At 41.2% G+C, this 18077-nt stretch overlaps 1 protein-coding gene across 5 annotated transcripts in view; it reads left to right on the plus strand.

The window, feature by feature from the left end:
- The window catches only part of LOC145351017 (metastasis-associated protein MTA3-like), a 175490-nt gene that overhangs the window by 100784 nt on the left and 56629 nt on the right, over positions 1-18077 (plus strand). For all 5 annotated transcript variants that reach the window (XM_080200607.1, XM_080200608.1, XM_080200610.1 and 2 more), the window contains one exon: positions 16589-16691. In XM_080200607.1, the coding sequence (XP_080056733.1) occupies positions 16589-16691 (103 nt within the window). The remainder of the gene's footprint in view (positions 1-16588; positions 16692-18077) is intronic.

The raw sequence follows: 18077 nt of genomic DNA on the forward strand, positions 1-18077 counted from the left end.
TGGTGCATTCAGCTGGAAGCCCCATTGTTAACATTGGGACTGGAGGGTCCAACCTTCAATCAATGGCAGGCTGGTTCCACCACTGCGGACATGTGGCGGGTTGTTTGGAAAATCTTGGCCATAGTGCTGCAAAAAAGTGCCATTTTACATGGATGTAAGTGATTTCATGGCATTGTTTAGTGAAGTACTGAAGGTCTCCTCGTGTTGTCAACACCTTTCTTAAACAACAAGTTACATTTATGTTTACAGAGTGCCTTTAGTAAACAAAAATCCCAATGCACTTCACGGAAACTTAATCAGAAAATTAAATAGCAAGCCAAAGAAGGAGATATTAGAAGAAGAATGACAAAGAGCTTGTTTCATGAGTTGAATTTTGGGAGGAGAAGAAGAAGATTACGAACACAGCAAACAAATTGGAGAGTGTGATGTCCAAGGAAAGCACAACTAGCTTAGATAATTGGAATTTTTATGAATATGGGACTGCTAGCCATTCATGACCAAAGCAATAATGTTTTATGTGACAAATATATAAACATTATTCTGTGTTTAAAATACTATATTAATAAGAACTATGCATGAATTGTTAAAGGGTTGTTACCTTTAAATTACCTCTAATCAAAACTAGGTAACCTTTGTGACCGAAAGTTGGCTGAATTAAGAAGTCACCTATCCAATTTAGACATTGAATGCATTAAATCAGTTTTTTAATAATAAGTTAGAGTACATAACATATATAAATGCATCAATAGAAATTTCTAAGTACTAGCCAGTCACTTACATAGGAAAGGTTAGTCCATTCGGGCCCTTAAATTTGTTTTCCTATTCGATTAGATCATAGCTTATTTGCACCTCAATTTCATTTACTGACTTTGATCTATATGCCTTAACACCCTGAGCAAACAAAAATATATTAACCTCAGTCTTTGAAAATTTAAATTGACTTTGGGAACTATATGAAAGTTAAGTACAAAAGACATTGGCTTTGTCATCTGTTACAGGCCATAGAGATGTCTGTTTTACTATAGTGATCTATAATGCTTTGTTATGAAATCTAAGTCACCATTAAATATGGTGATGGTCAGGTTCTTGTCAAGTGGCAGGCTGTCAAGGGAAAGAAAGAATTGTGAAATTAGAAAAATCATTATACACCAGAGTTATTCCTAATTGTACAGTGTTGAAAATCCAGAAGTGGTTGCATGAAATTTCACCATTACTTTAGTTTTTTTTTGTTGAAGTTCTGTTCAGCTATTTGGTTGAATGCTTTGAATCTTTAACAGAGCTTCTGGCTCTGTTCAAAGGTTCTAATGGGTCGTGCTCATCAGGGTTTGTTGAAAAAGCTGTCGAGAGGAATATGAGTTTGTTTATTTTGGCAGATTTATGAGCTTACTTCCAAATGTTAAATAAGGCTTGAGGTGTTTTATCTATAGTGTGCATTGCGTAAATGAGTTGAGATGGTGAGTAACAGGCTGAGGGTTAGAGTGGCTTCACAGGTATCTCCAGAGAATTGGGCCAATGTCTTAGCAAATGGAGGTAGATCTTTGGAGGTGGACCTGACTGCCTCAGTATTGGCCAGCTTCCATTCAGCAGGCCTGACTCCATTCCGTCTCTACCTCCATTGGTTGAAAGCTGCAGTAGCAGGCACTGCTGGGTCAAAGGTGGAATTGCGACGTTGCTAAATGTTCCAGCTCCTGATTCCGACAGCAAAGATGAAAATTTGGCTCCCTGTCTTTACTGATGCAGAGTTCATACTTCAGAAATTATTATCCGTCTTTGTTGTTTATGTTGTTACTATCCCAATCGATATTGAGATAATTGAAACTGTCATTTGGGGGCGGCATGGTGCACAGTTGTTAGCACTGCTGCCCCACAGGTCCAGGGACCTGGGTTCCAGTCCCGGCTTGGGTCACTGTCTGTGTGGAGTTTGCATGTTCTCCCTGTGTTTGTGTGGGCTTCCACTGGGTACTCTGGTTTCCTCCCACACTCCAAAGATGTGCAGGTTAGGATGATTGGCCATGCTAAATTGCCCCTTGGTGTCCGGGATATGTAGCTTAGTGGGATTAGCAGGTTAAATATATGGGGTGTTGCAGATAGGGCCTGGGAGGGGTTGTTGTTGGTGTAGACTTGATGGGCCGAATGGCCTCCTCTGCACTGTAGGGTTTCTATGATTCATTATTGTTACTCTATCCTTAATGGTTATCCCAAATATTATTAATTGCAAAGCTTTTATTTCTAGAATTAATATACTAATTTGAGGTTGAGATGATAATCAGTCAATAAATCTATCCTGGTTTCAAATTAATTAATTTTTAAGATTGTTTCTTAATTTATTTACTCTTTTTAAAGTTAGTTATTTTTCAATCAGAGATAACCAAATGCAATTAAAATTATAGGATGTTTGCAGAATTGATTTACCGTAGTTTTCATGGGCTCCTCCACCAGGGCATCTGTGAAATCATGTTTTCAGAGTCTGCTTCCTTTCTTTGCCACACTGCTATTTAAATGCTTGTGGACACTCCTGTCGTGCTTGTACATCCTGGTGCTCATGTCCATATGCTATCTCAGTCATACCTGTTTGCTTTCCTTCTCGCAAAATATGCTTCTGAATCCTCAAACCAGATTCCCAAGTCACAAAATCTCTCAGATCCATAAACAAAGTGGTTTTCTCGTCTTGCTGAAACAACATTTATCCCCATTCCTTGGATTTTGGTATTGATGGTTTATTGTCCTGGGTTCATTCATCGGACGTGAATGCCTCTGCTTTCATACAATATCTGTTTAATTGTGTTATTCCTTCATGTGTCATGGTGACAGAAAACTGTGATCAAATGAGGGCTACCTACAACTTCACCTGTAAACCATGGACATATTGAACTGTTTAAAGAGGACCTATTTTTTAAAAAGAGGTAGGGGAGGCAGTGGTGTAGTGGTAATGTCACTGGACTAGTAATCCAGGGACCCAGGGTAACATTCTGGAGACCTGGGTTCGAATCCAGTCATGAAATTTGAATTCAATAAAAAAAATCTGGAATTAAAAGTCTAACCTAGACCATGAAGCCATTGTTGATTGCCTTAAAAATCCATCTAACTCACCAGTGAAATCTGCCATCCTTCCCTGGTCTGGCCGAGAAGTAACTTCAGATGCACAGCAATATAGTTGACTCTTAATTGTTCTCTGAAATGGCCTAGCAAACGACTTGGTTCAAGAGCAGATAGGGATGGAAAATAAATGCTGGCATTGTCGGTGATGCTCACATCCCATGAATAAATTTTTTAAAAAGTAATGAGAGAACTCATCTCTTTAATTACTTGGCAATAATCTGGAACAATGTACTTGATTTCACTGAGCTTTAATTTAACAGCTCAGCAGTGCTTCAAATCTGCTTGAAGATGCAATTCTTGAAGAACCTTGCAGGGTTGCAAATTACAAACCAAAGGATCAATGTATCTTGTAGTTGGAGGGTCCACGCAACTTGTGACCAATGTGGGTTGGATTTTTCTTTGGAGTTGTTTTGCTGCTGGCTCACAGGTTGAATGAAACTTCTGTTGTCAGTCCAACCACACTGTGACTATCTTTAGCTGTGAAAGTTAGTTATACCTCCAGCATGAGCTTCTGGTGTTATCTCTGGCATTGCAGATACTATATCTGTTGTAGCATCAGAAAGAGGAAAAAACATATTTAAAGGGATTAGAAGTACCTGGAAGATTTTAAATGACATTCGCAAAATACAGCAAGTGAGTATTGTATCCTTATTATCTTTATCTTGATGGTAGACCCTTGCCTTTGCGCCGATGATTGTGGCTTCAAACCCCCTTCCAGGACTTTTATCATTCATGCTTGGCTTACCTTTCAGTGCAGTACTGAAGAGATGCTATGTCAGAGGTGCCATTATTTGTGTGAGACATCAAATGAGGTTTCATTTCCCTCCTTGGGGTGAATGCAAAAGATAGTTTGGAACTATTCAGCAAGTAAATGAAGTTATAAGAACATAAGAAATAGGAGCAGGGGTAGGCCATCTAGCCCTTCGAGCCTGCCCCACCATTCAATAAGATCATGGCTGCTCTGAAGTGGATCAGTTCCACTTTCCCGCCTGCTCCCCATTACCCTTCTCTTATCTATCAGAAATCTAACTACCTGTGACTTAAACATATTCAACGAGGTAGTTTCCACCACTTCAATGGGCAGAGGATTCCAGAGATTCACCACCCTCTGAGTGAAGAAGTTTGTCCTCAACTCTGTTTTAAACTGCCCTCCCTTTATTATTAGGCTGTGCCGTCTAGTTCTGGTTTCCTTTCTAAGCGGAAAGAATCTTTCTACCTCTACCCTACCTAGCCCCTTCATTATCTTGTCTCTATAAGATCCCCCCTCAGCCTTCTAAACTCCCAACGAGTACAGGCCCAGTCTATTTAATCTCTCCTCATAAGCCAACCCCTTCATCTCCGGTAGCAGCCTGGTGAACTTTTTCTGTACTCCGTCCAAGGCCAATATATCCTTTTGCAAATAAGGGGACCAAAACTGCAAACAATACTCTAGTTGCAGCCTCACCAGTGCCTTGTACAGTTGCAGCAAGGCCTCTCTGCTTTTATATTCTATCCCCCTCGCGATTAAGGCCAATATTCCATTCACCTTCTTGATCACCTGCTGCACCTGCAGACTGAGTTTTTGTGATTCGTGCACAAGGACCCCCAGGTCCCTCTGCACAGTAGCATGCTGCAACTTTTCACCACTTAAATAATATTCCATCCTACTATTATTTCTTCCAAAGTGATAACCTCACATTTGCTAACGTTATACTCCATCTGCCAGGTCCTCGCCCACTCACTCAGCCTATCCAGATCTCTCTGCAGACTTTCGTGTCCTCCATGCAATTTGCTTTTCCATTCATCTTCGTGTCATCAGCAAATTTTGTTACCCTACACTCAGCCCCCTCCTCCAGATCGTCTATGTATATGGTAAGCAGTTGACGCCCCAACACTGATCCATGCGGCATGCCACTAGTCACCAACTGCCAACCAGAAAAGCACCCATTTATTCCAACTCTCTGCTTCCTGTTAGATAGCCAATCCTCAATCCATGCTAACACTTTACCCTCAACTCCGTGTACCCTAACCTTCTGCAGCAACCTTTTGTGAGCACCTTATCGAACACCTTCTGGAAATCTAAAAACACCACATCCACCGGTTCCCCTCTGTCTACCGCACTAGTCACATCTTCATAAAAATCCAGTAAATTTGTCATGACTTCCCCTTCACAGATCCATGCTGTGTCTGCTTCATCGAACTGTTCTTTTCTAGGTATCCTGCTATTTCTTCTTTAATGATGGATTCTAGCATTTTCCCAACTACGGACGTTAAGCTAACCAGCCTGTAGTTACCCACCTTTTGTCTGCTACCTTTTTAAAAGTTATCCTGTACCTTGGCTAAAATATATCCCACAGTTAACATTACAAAGAACAGATTATTAGATGAATAATTTATTTGTTGTTTGTGGGACCTTGTGTGTTGAACCAAGTATTATACTTCATCTTGAGGGCATGAAAGATGCTATTTAAATGTAACTATTTACATCCTTTTCAAGTATGAGGCAAATGAGAGGGAGAATGAACTATTAATGGGTTTCTGCTTCCATCAGAGTCTCCAGGCACTTCGTTTGTTGGTTATGCAAGTACTGCCAGTAGTCAGAAGCATGATATCAGGGAATTCTGACAGCTCCTCAGACCCTCTATGCCACCTCAATCCCATGATTTAAATGGAGCAGGGTGGTCAAGGAGTGAATGCCAAGGTGTCGGCTCGTGAGGAATTTATTGGTGGTTTCAGGTGTAGGTGCAAGCAGTATGGCTCATTTAAACACAATATTCCTGCTTTTTCACTACTTTACTGATTGACTTCAGGCCCATCTCACAGTAACTTAATATTTTTAGGGAACATTCCCACACAGAAAAGTTTCATAAGAACATAAGAAATAGGAGCAGGAGTAGGCCATCTAGCCCCTCGAGCCTGCCCCGCCATTCAATAAGATCATGGCTGATCTGTTGTGGCTCAGTTCCACATTCCCGCCCTCTCCCCATAACCCTTAATCCCCTTGCCTATCAAAAACCTATCAACCCGCACCTTAAAAATATTGAGCAAGGCAGCCTCCACCACTTCAACAGGCAGAGAATTCCAGAGATTCACCACCCTTTGAGTGAAGAAGTGCCTCCTCAACTCTGTTCTAAACCGCACCCCCTTTACCTTGAGGCTGTCCCATCTAGTCCTACTGTCCTTTCTGAGTGGGAGGAGCCTATCCATCCCATTCAACATCTTATATGTCTCAATGAGATCTCCCCTCATTCTTCTAAACTCCAACGAGTACAAGCCTAGTCTATTCAGCCTCTCCTCATAAGTTCAACCCTCTCAACTCCGGAATCAGCCTAGTAAACCTCCTCTGCACTCCCTCCAAGGCCAAAATATCCTTGCGTAAGTGTGGCGACCAGAACTGCACACAGTACTCCAGCTGCGGCCTCACCAGTGCCCTATACAGCTGCAGCAAGACCTCCCTACTTGTATATTCAATCCCCCTCGCTATGAAGGCCAGCATCCCATTCGCCTTCCTGACCACCTGCAAGCTGGGTTTTTGCAACTCATGCACAAGGATCCCGAGGCCCCTCTGCACCGTCGCATGCTGCAGTTTTTCGCCCCGTAAGTAATAGTCCTTCCTACCATTATTCCTACCAAAGTGGACAACCTCACATTTGCCAACATTAAATTCCATTTGCCATTTCCTGGCCCATTCGCCCAGCCTATCTAGATCCTTCTGCAGACTCTCCACACCCTCCGCACGATTTGCCGTTCCACCAATCTTGGTGTCATCAGCAAATTTCGACACCATACACTCGGTTCCCTCCTCCAGATCATCTATATAAATGGTAAATAGCTGAGGCCCTAGCACCGACCCCTGGGGCACTCCACTAGTCACCAACCGCCAATCCGAATAGCACCCATTGACACCCACTCTCTGCCTCCTATTTGACAGCCAATCCTCTATCCACACTAACACCCTACCCCCAACTCCATGCCCCCTTACCTTCTGTAATAACCTCTTGTGAGGCACCTTGTCAAACGCCTTCTGAAAATCAAGAAACACCACATCCTCCGGCTCTCCTCTATCCACCGCCCTAGACACATCCTCATAGAACTCAAATAAATTTGTCAGACACGACTTCCCCTTAACGAAACCGTGCTGCGTCTGCTCTACCAAACAATTCTCCTCAAGATTACTCGCAATTTTCTCCTTGATCACGGATTCTAACATTTTACCTACAACAGATGTTAAACTAACCGGCCTATAATTCCCCGCCTTTTGCCTGCCACCTTTCTTAAACAACGGCGTAACATTAGCCGTTTTCCAATCTTCCGGCACTTCCCCGGAATCCAGCGACGTTTGGAAAATAATCACCAAGGCATCCACTATCACCGCCGCCATTTCTTTCAGAACCCTCGGATGCATTCCATCCGGTCCTGGGGACTTGTCCACAATCAGTCCCTCCAGTCTGTCGAGCACCGCCTCTCTAGTAACAATAATGTCATTCAGGCCCTCCAGTCCTACCACCTTTCCATCGCTAACACCCGGCAAATTATTCACGTCCTCCTCCGTGAAGACCGAAACAAAAAAGTTATTCAAGACCTCAGCCATTTCCCCATCCCCTACCACTAAGTCCCCCCTCTCATCCTCTAAGGGTCCAACATTCACCCTAGCCAGCCTCTTCCTTTTTATATATTTATAAAAACTCTTGCTATCCTTTTTTATATTAAGCGCTAGCCCAGCTTCATAGTTTATCCTACCCTTCTTTATCAACTTCTTTGTCAATCTTTGTTGACATTTAAACCTCTCCCAATCCTCTTCTCGCCCACTACTCTTAGCTACCACTACTCTTTGGCCCACCAAGCCTGCATCAATCTCATTGTCCTATCTAGACCAACCACCTGTATCCCTCTATACCTCTCTCGTTCATGTGTCTATTCAGGTAAGTTTTAAATGTCGCTAATGTCTGCCTCAACCACCTCATTTACCAGTGCATTCCAGGCCCCACCACCCTCTGTGTAAAAAAAACTTCCCCAGGCATCTCCACTGAACTTTTCCCCATTACCTTGAACTTGTGCCCCCTTGTAATTGTCATTTCTGCTCTGGGAAAAAGCTTCCAACTGCTCACCTTATTTATGCCCCTCATAATTTTATAAACTTCTATCAAGTCGCCCCTTAGCCTCCATCTTTCTAGGGGGAACAATTCCAGTTTATTGAATTTCTCCTCATAGTTAATATCCTCCATATCAGGCAACATTCTGGTAAATTTTTTGTGTACTTCCTCCAAGTCCTTCTGATAGTGTGATGACCAAAATTGGACACAGTATCCTCTTCTTGCCCACTACTCTTAGCTACTCTAAACACATCCGCTTTTAATTTAACACTTCCCTTCACCTCCTTCGTTATCCACAGCTGATTATCTCTCCTCCTACGATCCTTTTTAACCATCGGAATAAATTTCTGCTGAGCACCAAGAAAGATCTTCTTAAAGATCCTCCACTGTTCCTCAGCAGACCTACCTTCCAACGCGCTCCCCAATCAACATTCGCCAATTCCTCTCTCATCCTACCGTACTCCCCTGTGTTCAAACAAAGGACACATGTCCGGGAACCCACTTTCTCCTCCTCCATCTGCATCAGAAACTCCACCATACAATGATCACTCTTCCCAAGAGGATCCTTCACCACAAGGTCCCTAATTCTACCCGCGTCATTACATAACACCAGATCCAAAATAGCTCGCTCCCTCGTCGGCTCCAACACACACTGTTCGAGGAAACTATCCCGGCAGCATTCCAAGAACTCCTCCTCAAGCCCACCGCGTCTAACATGGGTCGACCAATCAATATGTAGATTGAAATCCCCCATAATTATTGCCGTTCCATTCCTGCACGTTCATGCCCATTGTTTTACATTACATAGTGTTGGACCAATGTAATATTTTGTGAACTTTCCATATTTAGAAACTCAGTCCTGTTTTTTTTGCAATAAAACAGGGGACAAATCAAAGCTAATGGTGGAAGATAGTAAAAGGGAGGAAGGTTACTTAATGTTCCTGAGCTGAGAAATATTGGGTTGTATTTTACATGTCCGCACTGGGTATGTTTTTTGAGGGGGCACTTAAAGTAGGTCATGTGGCTAACCTACCATCGCCCTCATCCTATGATAAGTGGGCAGGTTCCAAAATGGGCAACTTGCCTGCTTCCTGTAATTAAGTTAATGGGCATTTAGGTTTGTTGGCAGTCTTTATTGACCTGAATGATATGCTGCCCATGCTTTTTACCTGGTGGGGTGGGAATGGGCAAGTCATTTTTAAATGCGAGCATGTTCAAAGGTGGGAAGGAAGTGGGGTGCACTGCATTCAGGAACAAACCCCGCCCCGCCCCATACTTCCGCACCACCTACCTGATGGAGCATGCCCTCCACCATCTTTCTCCCCTCCCTTAAGTTCTGGGCCTCTCCTTTCTTAACTTAAGCTTCTCAAGGCAACCATGTTCCTCTTCAAACCTTTTTCTGACAGTCCTGGCAGTTCCCACTAACTGATTCTAGTTCTGTTGGGCATGATAGAACTTCTAGCTAGTTGGATTACCCAACAACTCCAGAGTACAAGACTTCCTCTCAAATGAGGGACAGAAGTTCCACACTCCACCAATTTAACCTGCCCATTGTATATTATGGTTGGCAAGGAGCAAGTCAGCTTCTGCCCAACTTTGCTTCCGGGAAAGGGGGTTGGGGTGTGAGCGGTCTGCCCTACAGTAAAATGCAGCCATTGTTCTCAATGATCTTTCATTTCTCTCTGGAAGCCTCCAGGATGGAACGTCAGGAAATACTATTTATTTCAAAAATCATTGAGAAGTTGGGCGTAATGCTGGAAGCAGTTAACTTTTCCTTAAAAATTTATATATACTTGTCATCACTTCTTAAGTTTTATATAGTAATGGAAGCCTAAAATTAGAATTTAAATGAAAGCATAAATAATCTGTACGATTTTGGAAAAATTGGCAATGGCATGGATGGGAAATAATTACAAATAATGAAAAATTAATTTTTCCTTGTTCTTCCTATTTCACTGGATAATTTTTCACTGTTTTCATTGTTCAATGCCAAGTTAGCTATATATCTTTTTGAATGAAATAGACTCATTCATCCAGTGAATAGGGCCAACACTTTGTTAGCCTAGAACGTTTGGGCTAAGAAAAACCAATAGAAAAATATTTCCGGACTTTAAGTTTTCAGAAATGGCAAAATATTTAGCTTATTTCTTGCGGAATGGCCTAAAAACTCAACCTGACTCCAAGAAGGTTTATGTATTTCTATCTAAAACAGACTATCCTCTGACAACCTTTGAGAAGGCCTATGACCAGAATTGCATTATCACATGCTTTTATTGTTGCCAGCAGCAATTCAAAGTTGCCCTGAAAAAGCAAACTCAGAAGATGAGCAATCCTGTCATAAAGAATCATAAAATGCCACAGCACGGAAACAAATCATTTGACCCATCAGGTCTGGGGCTGGACTTACTTTTTTTTCCCCAAATGAATAACTTCACCTAGTCCCATTTTCTTGCCCACTTCCCAAAACTGCTAATATTTCGAGCACTGTTTTTTGTTTCTAAGACAGCCTATTACTATATGTTGTTAGGATGCTTTATGATCTAAAAGACTTGTTTCAGATGACCCCTCAAGCTTCTCGTATTTGGTGCAAAAGTCTCTAACTTCTCAAATTATCTTCATCATTGAATCCACTCAATTTTTAAGAATGTGCTAATGCCAGGTTTCCCAAACTTTTCTGGCTGTGATACTCTTTTGTTAGCCCAAGAGTACTAAAGGAACTCCTGAGAAACATTCATATTATATTGAAGAATTAAACCACAAAAAAATGATTATTGTTAAGCAAGAGGTACAAATGTACAAAAATGAACTTTAAAAATGTTTCTGTCTATACAGTTATTATAATAAGATCTGTTATTCAAATAATACTTTCAAGTCTTACCTTCAATTTATTATTTTTAATGGGAGCATCCACTCACCCATACACCCATTTTCACCCTCACCCTCTACTCTCACCCTCACCCACTCTCTCCCACTCATTCTCCAGCTTGCCCTCTTAACCCAAGCTCAGGCTGTCCTCAGGCCTCAGCTCCCCTCGGGTCAGGTGAGGGCGAGAGAGGGTTGGTTTAGGGAGTGTGTGTGAGTAAGTGCTCCCACTAAAAATGATAAAGGAAGTTAAGACTTAGAAGTATTTGTTGATAAATGTATACATATAAACCATAGAAACACCTGTTCTTGTATGTTTTGTACCTATTGCATAATAATAATTTGTCTGTGGTTGAATTCTTAAATGAAATAAGGATGTTTCTCAGGGCTTCCTTCAGTACTCTGAGGAGGTCAAAAGGGTTTCATGGTTTGAAAAGTTTGGAAAACCCTGATGCAGGATATTAAGTCAGACAGGTACTATAAGGGATGTTTTTTCAGGAAATCAAATCATTTGAACACATGATGAAGTAGTTTCCTGCATGGAAGGAACCCGCCGGATGGTCCAGTAGCCCTCTATTGTGTTTCTTTTGACTGTTTTGGTGTGTCTCCAATTGCTTTTCATCTATAGAATGCTTACCCAGAGTTTGAGGAACATAATGAAAAAGTGATGATGCCTTTCCATATGCTAATTTTGCCAATGATAAGTCTCATGGAATTTATTAGACTAGTTCTGGAGTATGAAAATCAAATTAATTGAAATGCAACGAAGAAATGCACTCTGCTTCTATGATATATTGGGTGGTTCTTACCTTCCTGAAGTGCACTGTAATTAAACTTTGGATGTAATCAACTCATATTACTTAACATGAAATTATTAATGAATTAATAACACTGTTAATATAAGCAGGGAATTGTAGACTGCTTAAATTAATAGCTGTTTTGATGTATATCTATTAAACTCTAGATAATTAATTTCAAGTTTGAGTTTCTCTTTATCCCTTTGCATTCTTTAAATACTTAGCAACCACATCTTCTCGAAACCGCCCCACCCCCCCTCACTACCTTCTTTAAAAATAAGATTCTCCCGGGGATGGTAATTATCTGTACCTTGGCTTGAGAACAAGTAACAATGCTTGAACTCAATGTTTGTGACATTTCAGATCTTGGTGTTCTATCAAGTTTAATACAATTTGTCACAGACAAAATGTATATGTTTTCTTTCACTGAGCGTGATTAGTATGTTTGTGTAATTGTGGTGTATTTCTTACCTTATGTGTGAGAATCCCAATCAAATAATTTCCAGCAGCAGGCTTTTTGTGAGCTTAAAGTAAAGGAGCTTATTTATTATGATACACTTGCCACAGAATTTAAAATGCAACGTCTCACACACATACATGAAGATTAGATACAGCTGAAGCTAAAAAGTACAGTTGTAATTGGTAATATCTGAGCCCTTTTTAAGCAATTTTCTTACATGGAGATGATGCTTTGAAGTATTAGTGCAAGTCTGATAAAGTGAAGGATTCTCAGTAAACTGCAAGGTTTCTTGTAGTCAAATTTCAAGGAATTTGGTTCATGGGTGAAATCTAAATTGGAAGAGGTTAGGGGATGTCTTTCTCCCATTTTCAAGGTATTGCTGATTATTATATTGCTTGGGTGACTTGCAGCTATTTTCAGTAGAGTTCTCGCTCTGTCTGCAAGCAACCTTTACTGATTGAGCAGACCACAAGCTAGGCTTTCCATCATGTAATTTTTGTATGTTCAAAGTCCTTTTTCCAAACAAAGGGTGGTATGTCAATTACATACCTTGTTTTGTTACTTGACACTTGCGCATTTGAGACAGCCAGTATCTTTGTGTTTCATTGACCCCTTCAATTTGAAGTTACTCTTTTGAGTTATTTTCAGGAAAAAGTATTGAATTAACATCAATATGGAAGATTCCTTTGGTTTGCTGTTAAGATAGGGGAGTGGTTTCAAACCACAGAATAAGTCAGGTGAACCTGGGGCAGGTATCTTTTACAGCTTTTTGATCAGTTTTTAAAAGTATGAGGTACTGATGCACTGGTTCACAATGTACTGAAACGTGACAAATTCCAAAGGCTAAAAGTAAAGAATACTTTTTTTGAAAAGCTATATCGTTAAAGAGAAACAGTTTTTTCTGTGTATTCAAGAGTTGTGGAAATCACTAGCAGAGCCAGTACTTCTTGACAATCCCTAATTTCTCTTGAGAAGGTGGTGGTGAGCAGCCTTCTTGAACTGTTATAGATACATCCACAGTGCAACAAGGGAGGGAATTCTAAAATGCTGATCCTGCAACACTGAGGAAACAGTGTCAGGAAAGTAAGTGATTTGGAGGTAAGCTTCCACGTGGTGGTATTGCCAGACATGTGCCTTGCTCTATAAAAGCAAATTACTGTGGACGCTGGAATCTGAAACCAAAAGAGAAAACACTGGAAAATCTCAGCAGGTCTGGCAGCATCTGTAAGGAGAGAAAAGAGCTGACGTTTCGAGTCCAGATGACCCTTTGTCAAAGCTTTTGTCATAGAAAGTGGGAGAAATTTATACTGCAGGGGAAGGGAATGAAAGATGAGTCAGAGCCATAGAAACCAGGGGAAAAAACTGCTAATGGCTGTCCACAAAGAGAGTAAAGTGCGTGATTCGCCAAATGGCAGAGAAGTTGTAAGCTGTGACAGATGGAGATGTTATGGGTGGTGGAGGGGAGGACAGGGGGGATAAAGGTAGAGTGTAGAAAAGGGGAAGAAAGGGAAGAAAAGATAAGGGAAGGAGGATGAAGTAGGAGGAAAGAGTTGGAGAGAAAGAAAAATGAAGAAAGACAACAGTAAAAAAATTAAATAAAATAGAATGAAAACAAAGAGGGCCAAGGTAAGGTAGAGCAAATCATCTGAAGTTGTTGAATTCGATGCTGAGACTAAAAGGCTGTAAAGTGCATAGCCGGAATATGAGATGCTGTTCCTCAGTTTGTGTTGAGCTTCACTGGAACATTGCAGCAAGCCAAGGACAGACATTTGGGAATGGAAGTCGGATTGTGTGTTAAAATGGCAAGCAACTGGAAGGTTAAGGTCCTGACTGCGCACAGACCAAAGATGCTCAGCAAAGCAATTTTTGGTTGGTGAGTAGACCTCACCCAGTCTACTCCAACAGAGGAGACCACATTGGGAGCAGCGAATGCAATACACCACATTGAAAGAGGTGCAAGGGAAACGCTGCTTAACCTAGAATGAAAGTTTTGGACCTTAGATGGTGAGCATTGAAGAGATAAAAGGACAGGTGCTGTACCTTGTACGATTGCATGGGAAGGTGCTATGAGTGAGGGAGAGGTGTTGGGTATAGTGGAAGAGTGGACTAGGTTATCCTGGAGGGAATGGTCTCTGCAAAATGCTGACAGCGAGTGAAGGGAAGATATGTTTGGTGGTGGCATCATGCTAAAGTTGGCAAAAATGGCACGCGGAGGCTGGCGGGGTGAAATGTGAGAACAAGGGGGACTCTATCCTTATTCTGGGAGGAAGGTGAGGGAGTGAGGGTCGTAGTGTGGGAGATGGACTGCATGCTGTTGAGAGCCCTGTTGACAGCTATAGAAAGGAATACACGGTTGAGGAAAAAGGAGCACATATTAGAAGCACCACTTTGGAAAGTGGCATCACTGGAACAAATGCAATGGAGGTGAAGGAGCTGAGCGAAAGGGATGGAGTCCTTACAGGATGTGTGGTGTGAAGAGTTGTGGTCCAGATAGCTGTAGGAATATCATCTTTCATTCCCTCCCCCTGCAGTCTAAATATCTCCCATTTTCTATGCCTTTCCTTTTTGACAAAGGATCGCCTGGACTCAAAACGTCAGCACTTTTCTCTCCTTACAGATGCTGCCAAACCTGCTGACATCTGCTTTGCTGTAAGTGTTAGAGGTTGACAGTTGGGAAAGTGCCACTGAAAGAGCCTTTTCAAGTTGCTGCAATGAAATGTGTATATCCTGCCACTGTGCACCAATGATGGAGACAGAAAATGTTTAAGTGGTGTCTGGGGTGCCATTCATGTGGGCTACATTGTCTTGAATGTTGTCAGACCACTTGAGAGTGGTTTGAGCTGCAATAATGTAGGCAGCTGGAGAGTATTCCATCACATTTGTGATCTGTGCTTGTAGATGATGTACAAATGTTGCGGAACCCAGAGACATGCTAGTTGCTGCAGAATTCCCAGCCTATTCTTGTGGCCACAGTATTTAAATGGCTGGTCCAGTTTCTGGTCAATGTCAGTGGCAACTCCCAGGTTGATAACGGAGAATTGAATGTCATGGGGAAATGTATAGATTCTTTCTGTTGGAGATAGTCATTGCTTGGCGCTTGTGTGGTATGAATGTTGCTTACCACTTATCAGTCCCAGCCTGAATTTATCCAGATCTCACAGCATGGCATAGACTGCTTCAATATGTGAAGTGTTGTCAATGCAAGCAAACATTATGAAATCATCAGCGAATATCCCCATTTCTGACCTTGTGGTAGGGAAGGTCACTGATGAAGCAACTGAAGACTGTTGGGCTTAGGACACTCACCTGAGGAACTGCAGTGATGCCGTGGAGCTAAGATGATTGTCCTCCATCTTCCAATGTGCTAAATATGACTCCAGCCAGTTTAGAGTGATTCTTCTAACTCCCATTGACGAGTTTTGTAGGGCCTCTTGGGGCTGCACTCGTTCAAATGCTGCATTAATGTCAAAGACCATCAATCTTGCATCAACTTTGGAATTCAACGATTTTACCCATGCTGTAATGAGGTCAGTTGGAGCCCAAACTGAGCATTAGTGAACGGATTATCAGTAAGTGCTGCTTGATAGCTCTCTTGGTGACATAGTTAATTACTTTGCTGATAATTGGAAGTACATTGTTTGATAGGTAATTGGCCTGAATGGATTTATCTTGCTTTTTGTGGGTGGGAAATATTTGCACAGTTTTTCATCTCATCGGGGGAGATATGTTCTAGCTGTATTACAACAGCTTACCTAGGGTTGTGGCTAGTTCTGGAGCACAAGTCTTCAGTGCTGCAGCTGGGATGCTACAAAGACCAGTAACCTTTGCAGTATTCAGCATTCTTGGTATCACATGAAGTGAATCAAATTGACTCGACTTTTTTCTGATGGTTGGGATCTTGGAAGGAGACAGAAATGGATCAACTACTCGGCACTTCTGCCTTAAAATTATACACTCAAAATTTTATCTATCACTTTAATTCACTTGAATGATGTAAGTTTCTGTTGTGGACCATATGCTAGTCATGAATAACAGAAAAATCAACTTGGTTCTTGATTTCTCTTAAAACAAATAGGAAGGTATAGGATTGGAAAAGACATTTCTGACTGTATCCCAAAAAAAAATCACTTGTTCAATCTTCCATCTCAATTTATGGAGCGTAGTTTTGAATTTGTTAATGTTCCTATGCATTTTCCAATTTGGAAAGAACTGTAATTGTCCTTGAAACAATATCCATGGCTGTTTATGTATAATGCTCCATATGTTAAGTAAGATGTGTTAATTGTTATTCTTGGTAGGTGAACCAGATACCAGAGATCAATCGAAGATGGAAGTTAAAGTCTGGGATCCTGACAACCCATTGAATGATCGACAGATAGATCAGTTCCTGGTAGTTGCACGGTGAGTTCAGGAAAAATGACTGGCACATTTATTTTGTTAACTAAGAGCACTTGAATAGATTAGTTAAGTAATACAAAGTGTATAAGTGGGTGAAATGATGACAAATAGTTTTAATAGGGATAAATATAAAATGCAGTGTGTTGGAAAAAGAATAGTGAACCTACATGTGTTAAGATCACTATAGAAACTGATGTCTTTTAGAAAGAAATATGAACTTCCAAATACAAATAGCTAAAAAGCTCACACAATGAGATTTCAAGTTTTAAAAGACTTTTATTGTACCACACAAAATTAGAGCAATATTGACCAAACACTATTTTGGTAGGCAATTTGTGCTCTAAACTACAGAAACGATCCCCCATTTAACATGTCAAACAACTGAAAATCTTCCATAGTTACACTTTACTTGGTTCCTTAAGTAGACATTCTCCTAGAAGAAATACGATGTGTTGTTTAGCTCTTTTCCATTTTCCCGCTGGATAGTTCCTAATCCCTGAATTGACTTTCATGCCATGAATTATCCTGGAGATACCTCCTTCAGGGTAAATCTTCCATCCTAATTTCAACTATCATGACCTCCATCTGCTGAATCCAAGTGCAAGTACCCACCTACATTATGTGTGGTGAATACTAGAGATTTGCTGCCTTTCCTTCCCTTTGCATACACTCACACTCATCCTCTCTCTCTCTCTCTAGCTGTGGGATCCTTGCACACTGCTGCTACTCTGATGTTCAGTTATATTTTCAGGAAATACCTACTTACAGTGGTTTCCTGTGGATTCTTCCCCTCTCAAAGCCAATTGTCATGGCAACGTGAATCACATGGGCTAATTAGTTATCCTCCAGACCCAACCCTAACTTCGAATAAAACAGGCAGTTTAATATATAACTGTTTACAAAATCTGACATTCCTAACACCTCCCTGTGACTTGGAGACAAGCTTATCTACCATCAGCACAGCTTCTCGGGCCACTGTTCACAAGTATGAAGATCTTGCACCTTCTTTCCAGTAGAAGAACCAGGCCCTCCCTTTTAAGCTTGAACTACCAAGGTTGTTGTCAGACAAAATTCAGAATGGGTCACATGATCCCCTTCATTCTTCTGTTTTACTCTATAAAGAGACAGTCCTGAACTGCAACAATCTTATAACCTTATATCTGTAACATGTGAATGGTCAAATTCAGAATGGGTCACATGATCCCCTTCATTCTTCTGTTTTACTCTATAAAGAGACAGTCCTGAACTGCAACAATCTTTATAACCTTATATCTGTAACATGTGAATGGTCTTAAAATAGCAAAGGATAAGGTTAAAACGAAACTAGGAGTTAACAGACTTAGTGCTCACATTAAAATACATCAGGCATCCAGAGAAAAGTAGAAAATC

Source organism: Carcharhinus amblyrhynchos, chromosome 12, assembly GCF_965287045.1.
Source record: "Carcharhinus amblyrhynchos chromosome 12, sCarAmb.v2.hapA, whole genome shotgun sequence".
Taxonomy (NCBI): domain Eukaryota; kingdom Metazoa; phylum Chordata; class Chondrichthyes; order Carcharhiniformes; family Carcharhinidae; genus Carcharhinus; species Carcharhinus amblyrhynchos.